The sequence below is a fragment of the Falco peregrinus genome, chromosome 11, assembly GCF_023634155.1.
Source record: "Falco peregrinus isolate bFalPer1 chromosome 11, bFalPer1.pri, whole genome shotgun sequence".
Lineage (NCBI taxonomy): Eukaryota > Metazoa > Chordata > Aves > Falconiformes > Falconidae > Falco > Falco peregrinus.
Genome location: NC_073731.1, coordinates 605,928 through 633,539, shown reverse-complemented (window position 1 = coordinate 633,539; position 27,612 = coordinate 605,928). Strand labels below are relative to the sequence as shown.

General features: G+C 37.9%; 1 protein-coding gene across 4 annotated transcripts in view; it reads left to right on the top strand.

Annotated features, from left to right (window-relative positions):
- The window catches only part of RALGAPA2 (Ral GTPase activating protein catalytic subunit alpha 2), a 136,206-nt gene that overhangs the window by 40,114 nt on the left and 68,480 nt on the right, over positions 1-27,612 (top strand). For 3 of the 4 annotated variants that reach the window (XM_055816543.1, XM_055816546.1, XM_055816545.1), the window contains exons 17-32: positions 311-451; positions 3,302-3,439; positions 3,960-4,054; positions 6,034-6,127; positions 6,283-6,459; positions 8,601-8,794; positions 9,278-9,376; positions 9,637-9,792; positions 21,089-21,217; positions 22,641-22,769; positions 24,506-24,564; positions 25,294-25,402; positions 25,957-26,067; positions 26,424-26,492; positions 26,656-26,793; positions 27,310-27,493. In XM_055816543.1, coding sequence (XP_055672518.1) covers positions 311-451; positions 3,302-3,439; positions 3,960-4,054; positions 6,034-6,127; positions 6,283-6,459; positions 8,601-8,794; positions 9,278-9,376; positions 9,637-9,792; positions 21,089-21,217; positions 22,641-22,769; positions 24,506-24,564; positions 25,294-25,402; positions 25,957-26,067; positions 26,424-26,492; positions 26,656-26,793; positions 27,310-27,493 — 2,022 coding nt within the window. The remainder of the gene's footprint in view (positions 1-310; positions 452-3,301; positions 3,440-3,959; positions 4,055-6,033; positions 6,128-6,282; positions 6,460-8,600; positions 8,795-9,277; positions 9,377-9,636; positions 9,793-21,088; positions 21,218-22,640; positions 22,770-24,505; positions 24,565-25,293; positions 25,403-25,956; positions 26,068-26,423; positions 26,493-26,655; positions 26,794-27,309; positions 27,494-27,612) is intronic. The other variant, XM_055816544.1, reaches the window with a different exon arrangement.

The following is a 27,612-nucleotide window of genomic DNA, read 5'->3' as shown; positions in this document are numbered from 1 at the left end:
AGGTACTTCAATAAAAAAAAAAAAAAAGTCAAATTAACTCGGAGACAGGAATCGTACACCGACAAAATGAAATACTCCGCATGGTGGAACTGCTGTGATTCAGAAATCACAGATTATTGCACTTCCAAAGTGTGAGATACAGTTGCACATTAGTAACTTACAGCTTATAGGAACTACTTCTGGGCTTAATGTTGTAATTTTTTTTTTTTTTTTTGTCCAAAAGCATTGTTTCATTGTATCATGACATTCAGAACTCCAAATATTTCATTATTTCTTCTGACATAATTATTGCTTTATTTTTTCCTGGAAGCTAAGCGAAGCCAGTCTATCAGCAACTGTGTTCATCTTTATGAGGCTTTGCCAGCCACTAAAAGTGTACCTCTTCTGCTTCACACTGTGAGCTCTCTCTTACCTGGTATCTCTTACACTTCTTGCTCTCACAGACTGTCAGGTACTGTACTTTAAAGTCATCTTTTATAAAAATGTTCCTTATATTTTTAAACTGCTGTCTCTCTGTTCCTTTTCTGTCCAGTTGATTATTCTTCAGTAATGTGGCATTAGATGTTTTGCACTGGTTCTTTTTCCATGCCTTGGATTTATTCAAAACATGGTGTTAAGTAATATTGGGAGCCATGATGAGACAGGCCAGTTTAATGGGAGCATATCTTGTCATTTTTCAGAGTCACAAAGGATGGCAAAAAGTGGCTACTTCTAATGCTTTTTTGATATTCTGTCATTGTCAAAACAACTTTTTTAGGGGAAAGGAGAAGACCAGTATCTTTTCAAGAAACTACCCTAGAAGCTAGTTGAATGCTGAAATGTATGAGCTAGCGCAAGCAGAATATACAGTCAAAGAAATGCAGCTGGTCGAGCTACTTCATTTGAAAGAAAAATCTCATACAGTCTGTGTTACCCTCAGTTACAAATCGGTGCTTATAAATGCGGATTTTGTTTTTTCTTCTAAAGAATTCTTCCTGTAGTTATTGATTCCAGAAGCAAATTTAAAGATTTGTCTGTGCCTCTTGGCACGTTTCAATAGTGTTTTGATTTATTTCAAAATGTTTACAATACTGCAAGCAATGTAGTTTTTGTTCATCTTAACATTAAAGATTACCATTAATTACAATTAGATTTGTATTACCTAGTAACTAAAGTAAAATTAATTTAAATTTCTTAATAAAGAAACCCTTCTATTTATGTTTACACTTTCAATTACTTGATTTAAGTTTTAATATAGTGCAGACCAAATATACTAAGGATTAGGAATGCAAGAGCTAAAGGCAGCAATCCAGATTTGGGCATTTTTGTGGTTATTTGGACTGAAACAGGTGTATTTTTGCTCAAAAGTGTAGTAAATTTTTTTCCTGCTTTTGATACAGTCTTGTCCTGTGGAACTTGCTGTTGCAATAAATAAAGCTTCAACAAACTGTAAGCATACGACTTCTGAAATGAATTCTATATTGGTATCCAGACATAGATGTAAAAAACGGGTGTAATGGCCTGAGAATACAAAGCTCCTTTGTTGCAGGGCACTCATCCTGTCGCCCAGCCAAGATGGGTTGGTGGAAGTAGCGAGGTCATGTTAGCAGGCTTTCTTTTGGTTTGTTTCCATCTAGTAAGTCTCTGAAAATACGACTTTGTCACCTCCCACATTTCACTTCCTGAAAGGGGTTTCTGACTCTTGAGCTCTAATCAGAGCTGTTAGCTGCGGTAGCAAGAAAAGAAAAGTTTTGAATGTGGTGTACTATGGCTCGCAAGGGATTCTGATTCTGTGAAATATCCTTAGTGTTCCTTCATCTCAAGTTATCTTCAGTTGTAACACTGAAATAGTTCTAGCTAGTGAATTTATTTTAGTATTTTGTTTTATTGCTTTCTGTAAGACTTAAAGTCAACAGTGATGCTTTGAGGTCAGTTGAGTACCAGAACAGGTAGGTTTTGTACATGTGTATTTGTGAGAACTTCCTGAAATGCATGTGGCTTTGTTAGGTATTTAAGTATTGTTCAAACTCACCTGACAGTATAGATTGAATGAACTAAGCACACTGTCCTCCTGCAGGCTGCTGTTGCAGTCTGTGCATATCTGTCTTAATCTCATATCCTGAGGGGCTGTGCTTGCTCTTTTCTGAGGAAGTGTAGTCTCAGTGTCGGCGGGGCAGGCAGGAAGCAGAGCAGCGGAAAGAAGGCAAGAGAAGGAGAAAGCTGGTGGAAAGGTCCCTTTTATTTAATATGCATATTGTGTAACTATATGCTGAAAGAACTCTAGAAGACTTAATAGTTCAGCCCATGTTCTTCATTGAAAAAAAGGAATTCAAGGGTTCTCTTATAAGAGTTGTTGGAGCAGCATTTTTTCATAGTTTTTTAAAGAAGGAAAATAGCATTGGCGGTGCAGATTGAACACCTTGACAGTCTGCTGGTGGATCTGTTGGGTCAGCTCGTGACGGGGTGTGTGGGCCACCTCTCTGGCTGCTTTCTGGGAAAGGAGTTAGTAGTCAGCTTAAGTAGAGCAGGTGGCATTCACCAGTGGAATGGCCATGTCTAAAAGCACTGCTACTGAATGGGAACACGCTTGATCCCAAATATTACTTTTATTTTTTCCTTCCCCCACCAGTGCTGGGAGAAATGCACTTCTTAAAAGCATTGTGTTGCAAGCTAATCTCAAGAGTACCTGTTGCTCCTTCCCCAATATGTCAGTTTACTTCCTCACTTGAATTTTTGTGCCACAGTCTCCTCTGTTTTAATTTCTCATTTGCAGTTACAGCAACCAAACTGCATGATTCAGTTTGCCCTCACAAACTAAGCTGGAATCATGTAGCTCAGGTCTTTTTTCACTCTGAACTGTTGCTTTCTTTATTCTCCCCTTTCCCTCTTTATGAAGTCAGTAAGCAGAGCCATCTTTTCTGCACTCTGCATTTATAGTAGTTTTGCTGCCTTTCCTCTATTGTTTCTGTTTCCAGAATGGACAAGGTCTAGTTTGGGTCTCTAGCACTGAAAAACATAGCTTTGTTCACGTGATGCCCTCCGGTGCTTCCTTGTGCACTTTGAAACCCCAGAGTAATTTCTGTCCTTTTTCTAGACTTTTTACTGCTTGCACTGTTCATACATCTCTCTCTAAACTTTTAACATTTTTCTAAGGGTATTTTATAAAGCTTAACTTCTGTGACAAGGTGTTTTATTCTAGCTTTGTAACTTGGTAATTTTAAATGTTCGAATGGGTCACTTTTTTGTATAGCTTTCTTAGTAAGGAGTTCACACGTGTATAATTCTGAAGTCGTGCAAACATGTGTCTCGATTAAATCAACAGAAGTTGAAGAATCTCAACAGATGGAAAATCCAACAGGAACAGAAACTACAGGCCTGTTTGCAGACCAAGAACAGCAGCTAACTCGTAGTAGCAGCACTTCAGATATTACAGATCAGTTTCCATCTGAATTTTTTCAAGGTAATTTTGATAAAATACAGTGATACTGTACTGATGAAGAAAATGTGTTGAGACTTCTTCAGCCTCATGAATGCTCTGATCTCCTTTGGGATCCAGCTCTCTTCTAAAATCATGTTTATCTTGTTTTCTTAGTAAATATATTGCTGATATCTTGTTGAAAGAACTAATTTTAAGAAGTTACAGATCACAAGTGCAGGGCGTGACCATTTATAAAGCAAGGTGGTTTAAAATGAAACCTTTGCATGATGTATTTTGCACATAATGAACTTCTTTTTACTGGCTTGCATTTAAATCTTGTGTATTCATGCGAACAGTTCTACTTCTGTTCCTATCGTGTATGTTATACTTATGAAGGATTTTTCAAAACATCCTGTATTCCATTTTAATGTTTTATTACTTCACTCAGCTATAAATGTAAGAAGCGTACATGTAAACCATAACTGAAATTTTCATATGATTTGCTATGTACTTTGATCCCCAAAATGTCTTTATTTCTTGTTTATTTTCTAAATTTCTTAAGGTAAAAAGGCTGGAAGTTCTCATAATTTAACTTCAGACTCCAAACCAGTTCAGGAAAATAAGGGATATATCAAGAAGGAACATGAAGGAGAGCAAGTAAGGCACAATAGAAAATGATTATTGATAAGATTCTAACAATGTTTCCGTTTCCAAATCCTAAAAGGTATCTCATTAGAAATAAAAGTGTGGAAAATCATTAGCCATATTTCTAGTATCTTAATTGGGAATTGAGCTGTAGCTGTTCATTGTGCTATTTGGTATGGTCATTCTGTGTCTGCTGATCTTGGCTGCTTATGCACTTTTGTGTAATTGGCTATATTCTAGTCTTACATAAGACTTGTACTTTTTTATATTAAATATAAACAAGTTCATAACATTAAAAATATAAATGATTCATGGCTATTGCAGAGCTGCAGTACACTGGAATAAATGTTTGGCGGTTTAAAGTACTGGGGAAAATGCGTTCTTTCAGCACAATTTGTATCACCAGCTATGTATTGCAAATGTCTGTATGAGTTAACATTAGGACAGGCAAGCTTTTTAAATTTTTAATGCAACTTGTGAATAAGAAGTAGAAATAATAACTGGCTGAGGCTTCTAATCTTTGTGGGAGAATAATGCAATACAATGTGAAGGCCTTCAAAGATGAGATTCAGCTTGGACTTTGGCTTTCCTGTACGTCTGGACTTACAGTACCATTAACTCTTAGCTCTAGAATGGAGACACCAAGCGTTTTCTGCAGAGTGATTTTAAGTGCTTCGGGGATAATAGTGTGTCTCAAGAAGGAAGGAAAACCTAGACCGCTTTGCATAGGCGAGGGGAGAGGAAGAGAAGTAAGCTCAGTAGCTGGGAGAATTAAAAATTAACCTGTCTCGCTGTTCTGTTTTAGTGACATGTGTTATGAAATATTCACAAGCACATGCTGCCAGGCTGCTTCCAGTGTTGCATTTTCACCCTTTTTGCAAGCAGAAGCTGGGGTTTGACCATATATTCACTGCATCACTTGCTAACGTACTGTGAGAGCCAGTTTGACTTCATATCACAACCCACTGAAATATTGTCAAAACTGATCACTAGGAGCCAAGTTTGCCAGGGAAGATAGACGTTGCAGTCTATCAGGCAGCGCAGGCAAACGTGTATTTCTTGGGAATGATTGTCAATTCTCTTTAGTATAAAATAAAATTTAAGAAACCCTGCCTATAATGTTACATAATATGATTTCTACAAGCCACTTGTCTCTTTGGTGGCAATAATTGTTTTCTCAGATTTATGCAGAAAGAATAAGCGGGTTAATGTCTGGTCAGTGGATCAGAGGTTGCTTCAAGGAATTTATTTAAAAATACTAATAACTGCAAATTTCAGAATGGAATTTCAGAAATGTTAGCTGAATTTAGGAATTTTAGGGTAGAGATTCCTTCAGCAGCTAGATAAAGTATGCTCCTAGGGGTAAGGCCTTGGAGCTTTTTATTGCCTATTTGCAGCAGAAAACATGATACTCTATTTTTCTGGCCAAAGTTTTGCTTTTGTAGATGACATGGAGTTGCAAGAAATGTGAATTTGAAGGTGATCTGTCAGACGGAAGGAACAACAGTTTTATGCTCAGGGACAGGGCAGTATCATCTGGAAGCAGAAAATTATCTGAAGGGTTTTCAGCAAATAGCCTAGAAATCTGTTTGGCGAAGGAGGAGGTAAACAAACAAAAGATCGGATGCCTTGCCTAGGTTGTTTTGCAACAGAATAATGCCCTGACATAAAAGATGACAACTTTCTTCCTGAGAGATTTTTTGATGCTTTTGAAAGTATTGAATGATTTCAGATTTGTAGGAAAATGTAAGTAAAAAGCCCTGCTTGTTGGTATGAAATCTGAGTTAAAGAAAGGGAAGATAAAGACTGAAATTGAAAGCCTGGTGGTTTCCTTAAGATGTTTAAAGATATTTGAGTAGCCTAAGTATTTCTGAAAATATCTTGACTGACTTGTATGTAATTAATTCCTAATAACTGTGTATCTCAGATTTGCTAAAATATGATGTAGTTTTCAAAACTGTAATAAGCTGAGAATTTTTTTTTCTCTGAAGGTACTAGTACAAAGAAGAAGCAGTAGTACAGCTGAACTAGATTTGAAATCAGACTTGCAGCAATCGCATGGAAGTTATAGAGAGAGAGAAAAAAGTGAGTTACAAGAAATACAGTATTTTTAAGTGTAGCAGTTGAAATCGGTGTTGTAATTTTGTCATTACAGATATATTAGATGCTTTACTCATCACGCTTTGTAATGCAGTCTTTAAAAACAGGATTTGTGATCTTTGTTAATCCCCTTGCTTTAGGTGAAAGTGTTAGCAGCGACACGTCCATTGGCTATAATAATGAAGTAGAGATCACGCTCATCCCCTGGCAAGCTTCTGAAGAAGACCACGAAGTTAATGCGTCAGCAGATATTTGTGTGGATCCTGATGCTCCTCGCTGGCTTCAACTTAGTCCTTCAGATACTGCAAATCTAACAGGTACTGTAGTCTAGAAAATGTATTTACTGTTTTAGATTTTTATCTCAAAAAGGAGCTTATAGTTTGTTTGTTAAAAAATGTTTCATTTGGCAAGTATCACCAAGTTCCATTGATAATATTCATTCAAAAGTGAACTTTGACTGCTCAGAGTCTAAGGAATGTGGATAATCAGATTGAAGCTGACATAGGTGCCAATAAATTGTGATTGAGAAAATGATCGCACAGTTGACAATTACTGGGTTGTTTGTAGTGTCCAGTTACTACTAACCAGCGAGTTGTGATAGCTGATCACTTGTGCTCTTAGCCTGCCCCAGTGTTCAAGTAAAATAATTTAATTTCTATTTTAAGTTAATAGGTTTTATTTCATAGCAGAATGGTCTAAGGAAATTCCTTACAGTATATTTTGACTGATAGGAAATAAGTGGTTAATTCACAAAACTTCTCTCATCTTAATCCTGTTACCTTCCTTATTTATACTTCGGAGTACACAATGCCTGTGCTCCAGTAGGATGTGATAAATGGCATTCTTGGAAGAGTTAATTTGGAAGTAAAAGTCCTTTGCCTTTTCAATTTATTTGTAGTATCTTTAACATATGCAACACTTACGATTATTGAAATGTTTTGATTCCTTGCAATTTGTAAAGGTACTTCCCCATCTAATAATGTGAGTCAGATGTTATTTCAGTAATTTAATGCAGTAACATATGAAACTATCTTATAGGCTGTTTTTGCTAGTAGATATATAGTTTCAAGGAGATTTTTTTCATATTCACTTTTTATTTGAACGATCTCTACTTTAATGAACCAGCCCACCTAGTTCAACAGTTCAGACGACCACTGTTGTCCAAAAGGTAGCATGTAATACAGTACATGATAAGGATTATTACATGTGATAAATTCATTGCTTGCAGGCATTGCTCCTTTGTGTGCACAAAGAGAAAGAATTACATAAAATAACCTGAAAGGTAATGTAGATGAAAAAGAAAAATGGGGTAAAAAAATGTGTAGTTGTCCAACAGAGCCAATATGCCCTTACTGCATTTCTGGTTCTCACCCAAGTCACTTTGTTTTGCTCTAGAAGCGTCTATGGTGTAAGGCAAACCCAATACTGAACCACTGAACAGCATAGGTGCAATTTCTCTGACAATAGATCCTGTTGAGGATCACTCTGATGTGCTTAATAAATAACATGTCTTTTAACACTTCGGGAATTCATAATGCTACAACACCAAAAAAAATGTGAAAAGAAAAAAAAAATCCCAAAAGCTTTTTTAAAAAATAGATTCAAGCATACATAAAAACATCTAAAATCACTTTTATTTTGCTAACTTACTTTGGGTCCTGGGAGGACGCAAATTATTTCCGTCTGCCTGTGTAGAAGTTTCCTGCAACTTTCCTCAAAACACTGGCTGCTGAGCAGTGCAGCGTGCCCCAGGACTGATTCTGCCTGCAGACAGACTGTTACGCAGCTCTCCCTGGTCTGATAGAAGATAATGTAACATCTCTTTGTCAGGAAAATTTGCACTTCAATACAGAATTTTTGTTCTACTGCTTAAGCATATTAATTCCATTATCTTGACAGTCTTCACAAAATCCTGCTTTCCTTCTGAGATAGCAGTATGCAAACTGAGGAATGGCTTCTGTATAAATGATAGTGCCTGAGTATATTCTTCCGCACTAGGAGTGCATACTTTTTAGTTCCTTTGTTCAGTTGCATTTTGAGGTCATTTTATACTGTGTGATCTTAAAAGAAAGGACTTTTCAAAACAGAAATATTATCTGTAAAAACTAGCTATTGATTGAATAAATCTCTACATGTTCCGTTCAACTGCATTTGCCTCCCTGCTAAAAAAACCCAACCAACCAACCTTGAATGGGGGCAGTCTGTCTGATATAAACCTGATCTACAGCTGTGGCATCTCTATGTGGAAGACCCTTTAGCCTCCATTTTCTGCCATATCTTTTTTTTTTCTTTGAATCATGTACCAACTCGAGTAGTGAAAAAGAGAGATGATTTGGTGGGAGAGAATACTTCTGAGGTGTAAGACGATTACAAGGAGTAATGTGCCTGTTTTATTGACCAAATCTATACTTGCACTGCATTTCTAATTCATGGAAATTGAACTTTTTAAAACTTACAGACAGTAGTGAATTCCTTGCTGATGACTGCAGTATAATTGCTGGTGGAAGCCTTATCGGTTGGCATCCTGATTCTGCAGCTGTTTTATGGAGGAGGATCTTGGGAATTCTTGGAGATGTGAACAATATACAGTCACCTAAAATCCATGCAAAAGTTTTTGGGTATCTCTATGAGTTGTGGTATAAACTTGCAAAGGTATTGTATATGATGCTTACCTCTAATGATGAAAACTTTTTGCTATAAAAATTATTATTAAATTTGATTTAGTGTTAGCATCTGGAACCATAAGCATGAGATTTGGAGGGTTCTGTCATAAAGAAAGCTGATCTTGATTGATTTCTAGTATGTATACCCCATAGAGAACATTTCTGTCCAATGACAAGGTAATCCAGATTAGTTAAATGGGGTGAGGAAACAGTAGCACAGAAAATAGAGGCATAGAATACTGCAAGTGTTAGTATTCAATGTGAAAACACGTGTTATGACCTAAAATGGTAATATTTGCTTAGGCCATGGGGAAGCACAGTATAGAACACTCTTTCCTGGTAGTTTTAAGTAGGAACTCTGTATTGCACAGTGTAATGCCTTAAAGTAAATAAAATAAAATGAAAAATTATTAATAAAGAGCATTAATAAAGTTATCAGTTTTATTAACTCTTTTCTTTTAAAAAACATTAGATAAGGGACAACCTTGCTATCAGTGTGGACAATCAGTCTACTCCCTCTCCTCCTGTCTTAATTCCTCCTCTCAGAATATTCGCATCATGGTTGTTCAAGGTAAGTTATTTCTAAAATTTTCACACATTAGCAGTTTCTTCTACGTTAGTACTGAATTTGTGTATGTTTAGTTGTGTTATTTTTAATATTTACAGTCACTGCTGAGAAGGTGAATACCTCCAAAGGCTGTTTGGACTTGAATCTATTTTATTAAATACACTGATTTGCTTTATGGAAAATCTGCTGAAGATACAGTTTTGTGTTAGCTGGCTGCTAGAAAAAAAAAAAAGTAATAATACAAAGGTTTTGCTCTTTTTCAGGCAACAACCCTGCCAAATGAATATAAGGAAGGCAAACTTCAGGCATACAGGCTGATCTGTGCTATGATGACTAGGCGTCAAGATGTTCTGCCAAATTCTGATTTCCTGGTTCATTTTTATTTTGTGATGCACCTTGGCTTAACAAGTGAAGACCAGGTACAAGGCTTACTTGATAAAAAAGTTTTATTACTGTGTGCTGATGGAAATGTCTGGATTATCATTTTTGAAGTTCTGAAGCAGAAGGGAAGCAATGCTTTGCAACAATTGTTGCATGAAATTACCCTTTGTAGCCTGGTCTGTACTTTTTTTCCGATTGTGGTCTTAACTTTCCCATTGCTCTCCCAGTTACAAATTTTTAAATAACTATTTATTTGTGACTTATTGTTATGACTGCATCACAGACACATGTTGATGTTTCTTTCTCGTTTTCCTGACTTTTCTGAGGAATAATCTCAGTGAGCAGTTTCTGTCCATCTGCATTGCACAGTTAGTAGCTGGATCAAGCTGGTCACATTACAAATGTTCAGTCAGGTGATACTAAGTCTTGAGTTACACCGTGTGTTTGACCAGTATGTTTAAACTTTGGTTCTACCAAAGCGGGAGCCTCGTGTGTCCAATGGCCCTACTACATTCCTATATGAGCGGTGATGCTGTGAAGTCAGTGCTCCCGAAGCAGCCACTGGACTTAGTCTGTTGTTCGGGTTATTTACAGCTTCGGGGAGATGGTAGTTACTCCCAGCTCATGTTACAAACGTTTTTACCTTCTATCATGAGATAAAATGCTAGATAGGATCTCGGGCAAAGGAGGGGCTGCAAAGAGCTTTGTTGGTTTGAGCAGTGTCTGCTGTTATCATGCCCTTTGAATGCCCTGTGCCATCGCTTGAAAGTGTTTCCTCAAAAATGAGAATTAATGTCATCTCCAGACTTTTCCCCTTCAAAGTTAGTCCTTCAGGGATGTTTAGAACTGTCACACTAGCTCTTTTTAACTGGTGCAAAGGGGACTGAAGGGAGAATGGAGACAGAAGGTTATCTTATCACTTTAACTGAGGGGTGCTGCCAAAACATTCTGTTTCTGTGGATAAATGTTGTTTCTAGGTCCCCGTGTCCTGCGTTGGCCTAATCAATAAAGTATTCAGTGGGAGATGACAAAGAGACAATCTGTCAAGATGTAACAAAATTATTGGTCCACGGAAACAGCTAAATACTCATAAAAACTATAAGAAATACTCTTCAGACAAAATAGAGAATATCTAAAACAGTTTCCTTGTTTTTTTGTAGCTGTAGGCGTGAGTTTTCTTCCTTAAAAGAGATAGCCTAATAACGGCGATGGCTGGAGCTGTGCTGGGATGCCGGCAGAGGGCATGCAGAGCCCTTCGTAAATCCCGCAGAGTTCACTGCTGAGGCTTCAGAGTTTGTTGTGGTGCCTTTAGTAGGCCAGCAGCAAGTGTCTTGCATGGGTTTGGGTATTTCTGAGATGAAAGAAAGACATAATGGATTGTTATGAGACTCTTGCCCTCTGAATCTCAGTTTTCCTCCTTAAAAGTCAGAGCATTTGTCTTTATTTAAAAAAAAAAAAAAAAAATAAGGCGGGCGGTGGGGGAGGGGAGGAATAGAAAGGAAAGAATTTTCTTCTGGACAAACCTGAAAATCCTGACTGCTGTTGAAACTTAGAAAAAAACATAAGCATCTGCTATTCATAAAGCACAAATGGGGAAAAAGAATAGTGAAGTAGGAACTCCCCTTTTTGCTGCTCTCAGTTGTTACCTGGGAGTAATGAAGAGTATGTTACTCTTTCATGTCACTAATGCCATTCAGATTTCAGTTTAACACTAGTTGTTAGTGTACAGAGTAACTTAATTCCCCTACAAAAAAAAAGACTGTGACAACACCCACTCTGACCAGACCCCTGAATTTTAAATACCACACCACATTAAATACTCACTTAATTTCTTGTGTTTTAAAGCCTGATGTAGACCACATTTTAAAGAAAATACTCATTTTTATATTTGAAAAAACAAAGACCCTTAAGTCAATATTGCAGCCACTGCTAACACAGAACCACAGGGACAGCAAATACTAGTAGTTTTAAGACTTAAGTTGTTTTCATCTACACATTTCCATGAAATGGCCAGACTTTCAGAGGTGTTCAGCTGTTGACAGTTCCTTTTTTCTAAGCTAAAGGGTGCTCTTTTTTTTTGAAATCTGACCACTTCCTGGAGAACCAGTTTCTATATAGGAACTGGCAGATTTTTGAAATGTAATGTTGGTTGGTTTTGAGCTGTCTTTTAGCCTGCTTGTTGCGGTTTTGTGTTAGTAACAGTTCTGCAGATTTTTAAGCTTCTTGCTGCTGGGCGCGTTGGATTTCAGTCCTTGTGCAAAGTTACAGTCCAGAAGCTGAAGGTGGTGGTGAAGTGAAGACGGAGTATTGAAGGCAAGACCCCACGTTGCACATTGTTCCAGGGTTTCCCAGATACTTAGCATGCTGCTGCTTTTTTGTTCTTCCTTGCCTTGCTCGGTTTTGGGGTTTTTTTGCCTCTTGGTGGCAGACTTGACCACAAGTTTTCCCTGCTTTCCTTAGCTATGAAACTGCTTGAGGTGTTAACTTACGGTGCTTTCTAGCTTGGATTCTCATGTAACGTGTTGATATGGGGCATGATCCTTATATCTGTTTCTTTATTTTCAGTATGATTAGCGTCGAGGTGATACTTGATGATGGGTGGTGAAACTAGTCAGACAATTTGGACATTGAGGGTGACATCTGCTGGAACTACAAATGCAGGAACACGTAGTATGAGGTAGAAGTACCTCCTCTGATAAATGCAAACAGCAAAGCGTAATGTGTGCATTGCAAAGCACTTTGCCGTCATAGGGTCTTGCAGCTTCCTGTGAAAAACAGGATGATGTACAATGACCACAACACAGTACTGGTGCTGATTTTGTGATTTTTGTACTTCTCAGTGATTTTTGGTATATGCTGTTACCTGATAAACCTCTTATAAAAGATGGTGTGATATTGTGGAGCGCAAGGATCATTGGAACATGGATCCTTGTTCTTCAGCACTCTGCAGAATCTGTCCCCACCAAAGCATGGTTTCTAGGATTCAAGTTACTGTGTATCAAAATAAACTTTGGTGCAGATCTTTTTAGTACAGTTTGTTTTTGTTTGCTAAGCACAAGCATAAATTTCCCACTCTTAAGGAACATTAACAGGAGAAATGGGGGGGAGGTTCTTATGGAGGAATTTTTCTTCTGTATGTATGACTAGAACTTCAAAATTTATGGGGGAATGCAACAGAAAGGTAGACCAGCTCAAGGAAATCACATTGGTTACTTCAGAAGAGCTTTTTAGGTGGCTATGTAATTTTTAAAAATTACAGTCAGAAACCTCTTTGACCTGAATGTGATGATTATTTCAATTAGCATCAGAAATGTTTATTTGTGAAATATATTTCTCTTTCCACTCCTCCTTTAAGGGTATGAGTATACAAAGTTTCTGCTGTATTTTGTAGGTTTTGGTGTCAATAGAAAAACAAAATAATATATTTTTGAATATGATTATCAATTAATACAATATTATTCCCAGCAAGTGTAACCTAACTTTGCAGATTTGTCTCATGGGATATATAAAAGAGCAATGTAAGGGTATATTTTATAGAAAGCTCCCATGGCACTCTGAGTTCAAGATGCAGCAATTAGCAGATGAGAAAGGAGATAGCAAGGTAATGAGCTGCATCTAATTTGTCCATGTGGAAGTGTCTAACAACAAACATCTCTGTATGAAGAAGTGAACAATTCTCCGCAACAATTGCATCACCTTTTCAGGTGGGAGAAGTCATTGCATAAACAGCAGTGCAGAGTAAGTCGCAGTCTGGCGTTGTAATTACTTCCAGCTTGCGAAGGGGCCTGAGGTCAGGGGGCAAGTGACCATCTGCGGGATGATGATTCTCCCCCTGTAATGCTCAAGTCAGTGGGCATTTTTCTGGTGCTGTAGTGAGCCTGGACTTTTACCCTACAGTTTTTTATGAATGAAGTTCCCTGAGGCTGACCACCTTCCCTCCCTGACCTCCAGTGTAAAAGAAAGTGAATTTGGACGTTCACTGCCATGTTGTGGGTTAGTGGAGGTAGTTCACCTACGATTGCTCCAGATCCTTGTCTAGAACATTGAAAACCATTAAATGCTCTTGAGGGGTGATTTTTAGGATATGCCACAGGGTAGCCTGTTGCAGTTTGGGCAGTCGTAGCTGCTTTACGCTGCTAGGTGAGACTGGTGGTTGAAAAACCTCTATTTCAGTGGTCACAACTATACACATCTTTTGATCTGGATGATAAGTATAGCTTTTCAAATTAAATCAAAGTCTAATACTGCAACGCACAAATTTTACAAATAACTGAACCAGAAAAGGAAGTGTATTTTATTATTTCTGCTAGTTGCTTACTGTAGCAGTAATTTTTGCTTCATGAACTTTAAAAAGTCTATAAACATCTCCTTGCTTCATAGCTTCCTTGGTTTTGCTGAAGGACAAAAGTACCAAAACATGATTCCAAAATACTGCTAACACTATTCAACCCCTTTCTCAGAAAAGCAACTATTGAGACAATTCTGATTCCTCAATTCTGGTACTTTTGGTACTTCAACAGTCCTTATATATTACGGGTGTTTTTCTCCTAAAACCCCTAGCTGTGTAGTGTCATTCTTCTAGAAAGTCTTACCCTACTACCAGGGCTTTGGCATCAGCTAATGTGCTTGGTGTAATCTAATGTCAACACGTGCCATCAAGGTTTTGCCCAGTAGTCAGAGGTTATCGAAAAGTGAACTAACAGGTCAGTTATATTCCTGACATTTGGAATTAGTTTTAACAAACAAGTTTAATAAAAGTGAAATTATACTGGCTTGCCAGAGTATCTTTGGAATAGAGTGCTTTTACGTATATTTATACACACACACATATGTATACATACATCTAATATATAAAAGAAGATACTAAGGAATATAAAAAGTACAGATTTCAGAAATCCTCTGTGGGAAGGACAGCTAGTAGATGAGGAAAGAGACTGTGCTGATGGCTTTTAGTTTAGTGATGTTAAGGGCAGAACAAATGTTAAATATGGAAGAAAAAAACCCACCCAAGTCCAAATGAGTTGACAGATGTCCTTGGTGATTAAATTTCAGCACATGCAGACTGGACTGCCCACAGGACACAGCCCAGCTGCAGACGGAGAAGTTAACAGCTATGTTTTTAGCTTGATTCCTTTTAGCAGTAAAAGGGTGACTTAGATGAAATACTCTTATCAGTAAAGATGGTGATATACTAATGTATATTATGCTTGTCTATAAGCCTTTTAATTTGTTTAAAATATACTGTTGTTAACTATGGAAAGGAAGCTACACCAATTGTTATGTGTTAAGCTTATGTAGAAACAGTGGTTATGGGTCTTTGTATGAGATGGCTGATTTATGGTATGAAGCATTTTTTAGTGGAGTTAATACAAATAGGTAATTAATATGGCTTCTGCAGTAGCAACACTGATCTTTTCTTTTTTAAAACACTGAAGTTTTACAAAAGAAAAAATACTTGTGAGCTTCTATATCATTGTGTTCTTATTCAACGGTGAGGAGCCTTCTAGACTTCTCAGCCGTTAGTGCTGTTCACTGGCACATGTATTAGCTGGGTAGAGCACTGTCTTCTACAGGTACAATAAATGAGCGGCTTTCCTTTTGAATGGTGTGGAATAAGTGCTACTTGCCTCGATTTCTGCTTGATAATGTTGCACATGAGGACCATTAGTCGTACAGTGTTTCAGAAACTGTAACACATTTTAGATTTCTTTCTAGACTGCCATTCAAAAGAAAATAATCATAATATAGTCTATTAAGGTTAGATTCCCATATTTTTCTTGTGACTTTCTTCCAATGGCTACCATGGTTTTTCTCCCTCTTTTTTAATCTCCCATTCAGGTCACTTTCTGTAGAAAATTTGCCTGTGCCCCCATAATGTGCTTTATGAGTGCTTAGGAAAAGTGTTGACAGCCAGCAGGTTTCCAGGAGGACAGAAGTTAAAATGCCAAGCTCTCACAGGAAAACTTGTATACCCCACTGCTCACCTATAGTAGGATAAGTTGGCAGCACTGGGGAAAAATAGCTGCTAGGATTGAATGGAAGAAAGGGAGAACCAGGTAATGCCCATTGTAGGAGCTCTGCATTCTGGAACAATTTTGGTAGTTTTGTTTCTCTCTAAAAAAAAAACCCCACACAAAACCCCCAAAAGTTCTGCTTTTTCTAAATTGCTTCCATCCCACCCAAATTTCTGTTTCTGAGTCAGTGTTCTGTATGTCTTTTCTGTATTCTCAGCAGTATCTTGGTGGGGCATGTGCTGCTTGTAAGGTGCTTTGTAGGCATTTTCTGAACTCCGTCCAGAATAGAAATAGAGTTTTTGAAATAGAGGCAACTTCTCTCTTCCTTCCATTTTGCTTATATCTTCTCTTCCACCTCTCCCATCATCATTGTAGCTTTGGGATCTCCTGAAGTAAGCTTCTTTGTTAACATGTCCCTGCAATGCAATGCTATTTCATCACCCCTTGTCTTGAGCCCTGCAATTGACTTCCCCTTTCCATCTATTTCAACTGGGCTGCGTCTTTGGGATCCTTCGTTTTTCATGTGCTTCTCTGCTTCAGACATGGTTTTACTTCAACTTGCTTTCTTCATCTTTTAAACAAGGCTACATGACAGTGACTATTTTAAGCAAATCAAGGTTTAACGTATTTGCCTTTTTTTGGGATGTTCTAATAAAAATGTGCAAAACAATCCCTTATGCTCTGCATTTGTTCCTCCATCTTGAAAACTGATACAGCACGCAGGTGACAGTGAAAAGTGTTCAGTGCTGCTAATTGCCACCAAACATGGAGGACCTGCCATCCTCCTGTGCCCAGCAGGGAGCTGCTTTGCCTGTCCTCTCAGAGGTGTGCTCATGTTCCCTTCCTTAAAACCACCTTCCCTCTAACATGGTTAACCTTGTGCTCTACAGGCACACTACAGCGCTTCAGCACTGTCACCTGGGTTTCTTAAAACTGGAGACTTCAGAGCGGTCCTGCCAGAGGCATTTGGGAGAAATCTGTATGGTGACACAAAGTAGTCTCAACATTTCAAGCAATGCCATGGACTAGTAACTATGTTCATGCTACCTGTAACCCTGTACCTGTAGCAAATGAGTATTTAGATATTGCCCTCTCCGTGTGTGTGAACTTAAAATACTTCTCCCAATTTGAAGTGTATCCTTAATATCAATGGTTTCTTAGGCTGTGAAAATGTCAGACATACTCTAAAAGGGGAGAAACTTTAAAAATTGTGTTCTCTTCAGACGTTTGTCTGATTCCTGTTAATAGGGCATCTGAGCTCCTCTGTCAGCACAAAGGCTTTGGGGTAGGGTTTTTGTTATTAATATGACTGCAAAAGAGAGCATTTTCTAAGGTAGTTTAGAGGTGAAGGAACAATCACCAACAGGTGACTTATGCACTAATCTGTCACCTTTAGCACTTGTGGGTAACCTTACGCATGTCTTACAAATGCAATGGTATTCTGGTTTTTAATCTCTCTTCCTGTTGCAGTCTGGTCACAAGATAATTGTAGCAAATCTAACTTCTGTGGAAGTTAGATTTAAATGACAGATTGAAATGGGTTTTTCTGACAATCTAATCCTGTGCTTTCTGAGGGTGTCCAAATACTTCATAATTTTTTATTGGAACTCAATTGTTGACAAATTAAATAATTAAATAACAAATAAAAATCCTTTACCTAAAATGTCGTGATAGCTAGGAAAATTTGGACTAAGTAAATGGAAACGTTTGTTCCTTTGAAATAAAGAAGGAAAATGAAGGATTTACCACTTAAGTCTTGTGTAAATTAATAATCTTTCTTGTGCTGTAAATTTCAGCCCCTAATGAGGTGTCTCTGTCAGTGAAGAACAGAGTGAACTTTAAGTGAAAAATCCATGTTGTTCCTGTTGAGGGACAATTGGAAATGTGATGAAGGCAGATGGCAGGCTATTTGGTTACACCTGTAATCTGCAAAAGCTTGAACAAAAATTAGGTGAAGAATATTTTTGTAATTGACCTTTCTGTGAACTTGTGTAAAATTTTTTTTTTTTAGTGGATGTTTATGACCTTATTATTTGGATAACTAGATTAACCTATACTGAAATATTGTGCCATTTATAGGGTTAATGAATTTGAGAAGGACATGCATGTGATTGCTGCCTTCTCTCCCCTCCTCCCCATTTTTAACACTACAGAGCATCATTTTGAATTGAAATTGTCCATAATGGTCCTTTTTTTTCTTCACTTTTCTTTAACAACATGAACACTAAATTATAGCTGTGCAATTATGTAAACAATGGAAATGCTTCCAGAATGAATACTTCCTTTTTAAATTTTCATTTTGTGTAATTGCTGAAAGATTTGGAGCCATAATAAACTAAAATTATTTTACACATTTATCGTTCTAAAGGTCAATTATGAAAGAAGAAACAACACTGTAAAGAATGAGTAAACCAATTTCTATTGCCATTACCATATGCTTTTCTTATGGCTTGTGTTTTTCCAGTTACTGTGTACATAGCATTCAATTAAAGTGATTCATTTACTAGGCTGTAAGCTGCTGAACAGGGTTTACATTTATAGAACAGTGCTTTGAAGGGAAGGAAACAACTTGCCTCTGTTTGAGTTACCTGATTTTTGCAATATCACTGATAGGACATATGTTCTCACTCGGTTGCTTTCTCATAAGCCCGAATCTTCTGATAAGCTTGCAATGCTACTGAATTACTGTGTGAAATCATGCTTTTATTGTTAGCTGGGTTGTGTGTAAAATGTGCTAATTGGGAAATGGGAGAAAAACTGTCAAATTTTACCTGTAAGGGCCTTCCTGGGGCATGGTTTCTTTCCTGTCCATTCTGTTTGGAGTAAGCTCAAGTAGAACAACAATATAAATAGTCATGACATACTCTGCCTCGTATTAATGTAAAGGAAGTCACTAAAGCTGATGCAAATTTATATTAAAATGTCAGTGGAAACTAATGGAAAGCTAGGCTGAACGTGTTTTAGCCTGAGCTTTTATGCATCTGTACACTGTTAACTTTGTTAAAAGTTATGTGTGTGCTGTATCACTGCAGCATATGATCTGTGCTGTGAATTCATCAGTATGAAGCTACATAACAAAAAAGAGAAATTGAAGATTTTCATTAGCTTTGCAAAATAATTTGTTCAAAGGTTTCTTACTATGAAAAATAATAATATTTTTTTTGAGTAGTAAACATAGTTTGGTAGTAAACATCTCATAAACAGCAAGTCAATCCACGTAACCACATTCTTACGATTTTGGAATGTGTGTGTTGTCATGGCATTTGTTAAATTTGCATGAATTATGTTGTGCTCACAGGTTTAAACTTTAAAGTGACAGTCTTGGAATTAGGTTTTTATCCTCGTTTTCTAAGTGTTCTATGCAATGACCATAGTTAAGAGCTGATGAAGCCGGCTGATCGTTACAGTGGTATTTAACAGATGGGATTGATGGAGTGAGGACAGGAGTTAACGCAGTTGTTTGTAGCAGGTCTTTGTACTTCCGATGTTCTGTTACCTTTCAGGCCAGGTTAGCATGGGTGCTTTTATTGTGGCATATGTCAACAGAAGCGTACTCCCATCTGCTGCTCTATAGTTCGATGCCCAATTATTCAGAGACCAAACACATCACAGTACCTGGCTCTGTTCGTAATTACAGGTGTGTTGTGTTGTGAGGAGCCCGGTGCATTAATCAGACCCTTAATTATAAAAAGGTGGGTCTTTTGTTCTGCTTGGAGTGTGAGTTTACCGCTCACTTTATGAGCTGCTGCATCCATCTGCTCTCTTTTTGAATGTTTGCATTCACTGATATTGACTTTAAAATGTATCAAAGGAAGTGATTAAAACTAGTTTAAACATTAACTTGAGTGGCATTTTAGCTTATTCAGGAAAGTGAAAGCATTATCTGCTACTATGTTAAAAACTAATATTATTTATTTAAAATGTATCACACAGCTATTTCATAGGATGTTGCTGCTTTAAATACCTAACAGAACACTAAACAGGTTCTGTCCAGGTGTTTGGCAGTGCTTTGAAAAAATACTAGTGGTGTTAAAGCATATCTTCATGTAGAAGATATGCTTCTTCATCTTCAGCATACCTTCATTTTTTCACATAGAGAAAAATGTGCTTGATTACTTTAGTTTCTGATGAAGAAATTGAGCATACAGACACGTTCTGGGACTAAATTTAAGTTCAAGCCTTCTTTAACACATCAGAAAACCAGTAAAGGTGGACATTGAAAATGGGTTTGCTCTGCAGCTTTTCTCTGAATCTTTATTGAGATGAAAAATAATTTTCTACTCGATATAGCAACAGCTTTATCTAATTCTTCAGCAAATGTTGCAGGTAAGGATTATATAGATTTGGTGTCTAATTTTAAACCTGCTGAAACCTTGTGGGAAGGAAATCTTAACTCAAATATAGGAACTTTGCTCTGATTTGGAGAGACTGTGAAGAATTGAAATGTGGAAGGATTAAGTTGGAACGCTTACCTTGCCTGTGTTCTGTGTCACAGGGTACTAATGAGAGCAGAGCAGTTGGCGGTGGTCTGTTCTTACACGTATAGTGCTACCTCTTAAAAAACAAACAAAAAACCCCCTCTGTTCTTTTTGGGCTTAGCTATATTTGCTGTCTTAGCTATTTAGAAGAAGAGGGACTTAGAATAATCTTGTTAGCATAGATTATTCTATGTGTTGCCATACTGTGTATGATCACTTCTTGCATTTGACACTGACATATTTCTCAGCTAGTTCAGACAGCTAAAAAAATCCTGTGTGTGCTGGAGCAGCCTAACAGTGGTAAGCCTCCCACCATCAGTTACACAGCCTTGAGCTCCTTCAGGGCCAAGGCGGCATTCATTTGGGTCATCTCATGTTGTTACGGCTACAGAATTTTGAGTAATGTGATTTTAGGAAATACCTCATTTGGAGAGGTGTAATGCTTCATCTTAAATTGATTAACAGTTTGAACACTTTGAATCCGAAGTCTTATTTAACAGGAGAACTGTTATGCTTAGACACGAAGAGACATGGATGTTTGGTGTTGTGGGTGTTTTTTTTTTTGTTTGGTTTTTTTTTTAACAGGAGTGTAAGAGTACAAATATTACCAAAATACAAAATGTGCTTTTCCAACTTACTAAATCTAAATGCCTCTGCAGTGGAAAGTAGTGGTTGCTACATGACAATCGGTTGTGCCTAGAGCTGTGTTGCCCTATGAATTATCACCTTGATTAGTGTGGAACTGGTGAATCACAAAGTTAAATCTTCTCAAACAGTCCCTTTTGGTTTTGGTGGCTTTTTTTTTTTTTTATTTCTTCTCAAATGGGTAACTTCTCTTTCAGGATATCTTAAATACCGTTATAAAGCACTGCCCACCTTGGTTTTTCTTCCTGGGCTTACCTGGCTTTACGATGCTGATAGGAGACTTCATTACTGCAGCGGCCAGGGTGCTGAGCACAGACATGCTGGAGGTGAGTATGGCAATGCCCAGTGCCCCTGTCCCCTGAGAGGGTGCACTTGCTAACGAGGTTCGGATATCTCCACTCTAACAGGTGTTGACTCATTAGTGCAATGTGAAACGGGGCTCTTGAGGCAGATACCATGGCAGCTGATGTGTGAAATTGTGGGATAAGGTGACATACTAGTATTGCAAAGGTGTTTCATCAAAAGGCCACAGTGTGAGAAATCATATCCTCGCTAATATTGCAGCACGCCTGTGTGCTAAAAGCAGGACTTGGCTTTCAGAATCTCATTAATTTTTTTTCAGTGAGCAAATCTTGGAAATATGGAACTCTTTTGGTAATTCAGAATTTCTTACAAAATATCAACTTGAATAGAAATGTGACTCTGAATGATTAAATTAGTGAAGGATAAGTAAAATAGCGATTCAGCGATGGGATGCCAAAATAATAAGGGTAAAGGTCTGGCAATCCTGGGAAGAACAGGAAAGCTTTTTTGTACATGAAATACCAGTTGAGGGGAGGCCTTTCTGTCCATTTTGGCCAAGTGCTTTTACTGCTGCTCTTCTGACATTTGTGTAGCTGAGCAGGTGGCCCTGCACAGGAACACAGCCCTCTCATGTTTCAACAGAACTGAAATGGTGAGCCGTGAACCTAGCACACTTTTTCCATCATCCCTCAAAGCATTTACGGCCAGTAATTTTCTGACATCTCTCTTAAACTGATCAGTTTGATCATTGATCCAAAGCTTAAAAATGCTAATAAGAAGTGAGTACTTTACTTTCTATGGAAAAAACCCCCACCCAAACAACCGTACACCACTTCCAATTTTTCCTACAAGCATAAAACTTCGCATGATTATATAGCAGTAGTTAATGCATTTATAGCTTATGCCATGTTGCTTTTGATGGTTTTATTCAAGCAGGAATATATATGCGTTCTTACCATGTATACAGTCAGTTCGAGTGCATTGTTCTGTCCTTTGTGTCACACAATCAGCTAATAATAGTGCTGGATTAGCACATAAAACTCCCACTCAGCTTTTCTTTAGCTTGTTTTGTATTTTTTATTGACACCAAATTGCTGATAGTTGGCTTGTGTCATGACAGAGGAGGTATTAAAAATGTAGAATATGCTTAGGAGCAGAGCCAGGTACCTGCTAGAGAAGCTCAGCCTCAGAAAAAGAGCAGAGCAACTCAGCAGCAAAAATCATGGGCAGGAAAGCGTTTGTTGCTTGCTGCTTCAGTGCAGCTTCTGCTGTAGTTGTAAAGGGAAAGCTACCAGGATATGTTCCTCAGGACACTTTAAATATTGCACTGTGAATACAGCACACTTACTGTTTATGGTGATGTACACTAAAATCCTAGCATATGTAATTTTCATAACTTTATGAAGTTGTTTTTATGAATCTTTTTGTTTACTTTTCCTTTGTTAGGCTCCCCGTTCAGAAGCTCACACCATCCTTGGTTCTCTTGTTTGCTTTCCAAACATCTACCAAGAAATCCCACTGTTGAGACCTATTTCAGAAGCCGGTGAGATCATTGCAGGAACTGCAGATGTGAAGGTAAAGTCACATTTCATTAGTAAATCTTAGGTAACCTGCCATATTTTTACTATTCAGTCACTTCAAAGCCCCACAACTGCACACGTTATATGTACTTATTTGATAAGCGTTGCGTTGCTTAACATGTACCATAAAATTAACAAAGCTTAGATACTGCAAATATCGTTTTATTTTCAAGGAGAGTGAACTGGCTGTGATAAAATGTGAAGTTTTCCAGCCCAATGCCTGTCACATCACTAAATGATGTTGGTGATATTATTTAAAGTGTCTGTTCATTGTATCTGTGTATATTGGCTTGTCTTCTAAGAAGCATGGGGTGTACATAAGGGAAGATATTTTTTGCCCTATTGGTATTATAGTAAAATGCTAAAGCAAGCTTCACTGTTAGAACCATCATCTTATGTGAATGGTTTTTCCCTGAGATTTAATTTCAGTGGGGCACCTTGAGACACAAATTGCTCTGCAGGATGGAAAGCTTTGTAATTTAATGACCTTCACAACAGTAATCTTGTAGGGGAAAAATCGCACATTCCCCCTCCCCCAAAGACCTGACAAAGACCTGGAACATGACTTGCAGGTGAAACCTGCCCAAATAGGTGCCCTTATACAAGTCTGTTGCTTTTTGGTAAACCTGAGGCACACGGTGACCCATTGTTCAAAATTAGGTGTAGCTGGGGAGGAATCTCTGAATTCCTTGTGCGGCCTGAGAAGGTTGAACTGGAGAGAATGCAAAACCCTTATCACACTTGGCTCCCAAGGTACCTTTCCTTCATCAGGCCTTGGATAGTCATTGGGGTTGTGTTAAAACAGTCTCAATTTTAAAAGTGTCTTTTCTGTACTGAAAAATACACTAATGGCTTGCTTGTAGTGACATACGGAATTAAGACTCGAAAGTTATAAAGTAGGTATGTTTATTGCGCGCAGATGCAGGGGTGGGGGGGGGGGGATTGCTCCTCCACAAGCGTGCATGCCCAAAGTGATGGACCATCTCACATTTATACAATAAAACAAATGAATATTCAATTAACGCCTATACATATTCGTTACCTAAATCCGATTACTCTCGCTTCATATGTTAATTAGCTTATCAGTCTGTTGCCTGGAATGTGGTGGTCTTGCAGGTTTGTAGGTGATTCATGTCCTTGTGACCATCTGAACTTCTCCAGCAAGACTTAGCACTTCCTTCCTCTAGATAACACTGGAATATCTCTCATCCTTTTCTCATTCTTTTTTAAAATAGCCCCTTTGTTAAAGGAGGAAGGGCAGGCGTCTCCTCAAAACTGTAGGGGTCTCCTCAAGGCTGTGTGCCTATGTGACCAGACACTGCACCCATGACTAGTCACCATACCCACATTCCTGAGAAGTCATATACAATCACGATCAATGTCCATTGTCCCCATTTCACACTATTTCTCCATATCAGTAGCCTAAACACTACAGTTTGTATTATCAAGTGATCACCACTCATTGTTAGTAAATACCCACCAACTCTGAAAATGAATTGGTTTCAATCTTGCTGCCTGTTCATGATTTTTGGATCGATGATATTTATCCACAGGGGCCTGTATCAGTAAGTATTTCTCCCCTGACAAAATAAAATTGGCATGAGGTAAAAATGCTCTAAGAATAGACTGAGAATTAAAGTAATTTCACTTCTAACTATATTAAAATTAAACAACTTTTTTAAACTAGATGTATGAAAAAGATGCTTATTTTAATTTATCTTACCATTTTAGTGTTACCTCATAAATATTTTATTGAAGAATGCTACAGAGGAGCCAAGTGAACCCGCAAGGTAAAATTTTTGAGTAAAAGAAATGGGAAAATAGGAAAGTCTTTCTCACTTTTTTTTTCTGGTGCATGTATAGCTGAGTTGTTACTACTGCCTTGTGGTTTGGTCCTGTTTAGAGTTCTTCACTTGATGCCAAAATGGCACAGAGTAACTGCTCAGAGACAAATTTTGTCTTTAAGTAGCAAAGGTATTTATTTCGTGCAGTGTTGGGGAGCTAGCCGATTCGCACCAGACAAACTAGCTCCAAAGTTTTCAGTGAAAAGTCAGGTAATTTATACAGTTTTCTGAGAGGTTACACAACATCTTTACATACATACTCACTTGATTTTGACACCTAATCATTCCATTGACAATAAGTGGGATCTAGGTGGAGTAGACCTTTCAATTTTCTTTGTGCAACGATTTCCTGACTTGATGGTCTCCTTGTCTCCTTCAGGTGCCCACCTTATTTTTTCTAATTATTCAGAGTACATTCCTTTCTAAACAGAGCATCACCCAGAGCACTGTACCAAACTCATCCCGACTAATCTTTTATTTTAAGACCTTGTTCTGTTTCACACTTTAGCCCTCTTAAGATGAGGTCCACTCAGCACCATGGAGGTGTTGACCTGCTGTGTGAGAGGGAAGAGAGATTGCATTGTTGTACTTTTCTTTCTTTTCTTTTTTTTAATTTTTCTTTTCCCCCTGGATATTCTAAAAATTCTGACAAAATCACTTTTTCTTTTAAAAAAGATGCATAGCCATTTGTGGTCTTGGAGTTTGGATATGTGAAGAACTAACGCAATGCACAAACCATCCCCAAGTGAAGGAAGCAATCAATGTCATAGGTGTGACACTGAAGGTATTACTATGATGGCCTCTGTAATTAATAAGCATTGTGTAAAAAAGGTATCTTCATTTTTTACATAGTTGCTGATTATATGGAGGACAGTGTGCTGGTTTCTTTCCATTCAAAGCACTGACGGTATGCTGCTTAACACACAACTGCTCAGGACGTTCTACATGGCATTAGTGGTGTGGCATTAGCCATCTTCAAAAAGAGATCTCTCCCAGTTCTGAACCATTGCATGTTATTATGTTCAGTGGGCATAGCTCTCAGAGTATATGCACAGTTCTTCCGTGGGGCCAAGGTGGTGTCCTATATAAAAGCGGAAAATATTTGCAGAAATAGCATGGGATTGTGTACCTAAACAGCCTTTCCCCAACAGCCCAAGTTAAGATTGCACAGGTAATGTTGAGCCTGCTGTTCACTAATGCTTACAATTGTGATTTTGCAACAGTAACATTTTTTATTGTTTGTGTAGATGCAAAATAATATAAAATGTAGAAAAACTGACTGCGTTGTATTATAGCTGGATATTCTATTTGGCTTCTAATCACCTTTTCTTCTTCCAGTTTTCTAATAAGCTGGTAGCTCAGGTAGCCTGTGATGTTCTTCAGCTTCTGGTTTCTCACTGGCAAAAGCTTCAGAAGTACGAATCCTCTCTGTCCAGAAAAATTACTGAAGTACGTCAGTTTCTTTAAAATATTTCTATGGAAATCATATGCAAAGTTGTCTTAATTCCTTACTTGAGCTACTGTAATTGTGACTTTCTGATTATTTTTCTTTTGTCTGTAATTACTGTTAGGAGATGCATTTGCTGTAATCCTAAGACCAGTGTACTTCTCTCATTTGTAGTGATGTATTTCCAAAATGATCAGTAAAACATTTTGTTTCACTTGGACATTGATTTACAAGGACAGTTAGATGCTCCTAAGAGAAGTTAATCTTTTTCATACCCTGTTCAAATGAAGTTTGATGTTCTGTCTTTATAGCAAAAGTAGTTAAATATCTTTCTGGAATTTTGTTTATTTTAATGTAGATCCTTGTGGCCACTATTGCATTTCTTTTGCCGAGTGCTGAATACTCTTCTGTGGAAGCAGATAAAAAGGTACATCACTGAAAAGAGCAGTCTCTGTTCTTTCCTTGTGCTGTTCGAGATGGTTATTAAATGAAATTGCTTAGAAACAGAGCGGCATTTTAAACTTTCAAACTCATACCTTTAACTGTTTCACAGAATATACCTAAATACTGTGTTCTGTGGTTTTGTTTAGTTTATAGTTTCACTGCTACTTTGCTTATTGGATTGGTGTATGGCATTACCCATGAAAATGCTACTGGAGCCGGTATCTGCTGGTGTTCTTGAGGATCAACATGCATCCAAAGCCCCTTTACTGGACTATATTTACAGAGTGAGTATGAGGAATGAATATGACTTACTGTGTCTAGATGTTTAAAGATGCTTTTCACTGGTCCTGTTATGGACAGAAGCATTTTTAGCAAGTTGTAGAAAATCATGAATTCTCGCAGTGTGGGCAGAAGTCATACAGATGAGAAGTTAATAATGCAACATGTTAAGATGGTAAGATCAGAGATGTAGAACAGAGAGAAGACAGTGAAGAGAGAAAGGTCAAATGCTTAAGACACCCAAGCCAGGGAAAAAAATTCAAATAGTTCTGCAAAGATTATTTGAAATGGGCTGTTAAAAACACAAAGTAAGGCCTGAAGCGAGCTGTTAAAAATACAAAATAAGTGCTGATGAAGTGTTATTTTAAAAACTCCGTGTTTACACATAGGTGGTTTTTGTACCGTGTCCTGGCTTTCACAGTGTAAAAATTATGGTGGGTCACTCCTCGTTGAACGTGTTTAAGTGGGTAGTGTAATATATACTTCATTACTTCTTCAGTCTCATGCTTGTCCACTTGCAGGTTCTACACTGCTGTGTGAATGGCTCCAGCACGTATACTCAGCAAAGCCATTATGTGCTGAGTCTTGCAGATCTCTCGTCCAGTGATTATGACCCATTTTTGCCACTTGGGAATGTCAGGAGCTCTGAGCCAGCCCATTGCCACTCTTCCACAGATTTGGGCAACCTGCTCACTGTTGCTGAAGGTAAGAGAATTCACAGTGTGGTGAGGACCAGCGTGTCGGTGTTCAGCAGCTAGGAAATAAAGCTTTCCAGGTTACATCTCTTCCTTGAAAATGTCCTCCTTACTGCACGCAGCAACTGT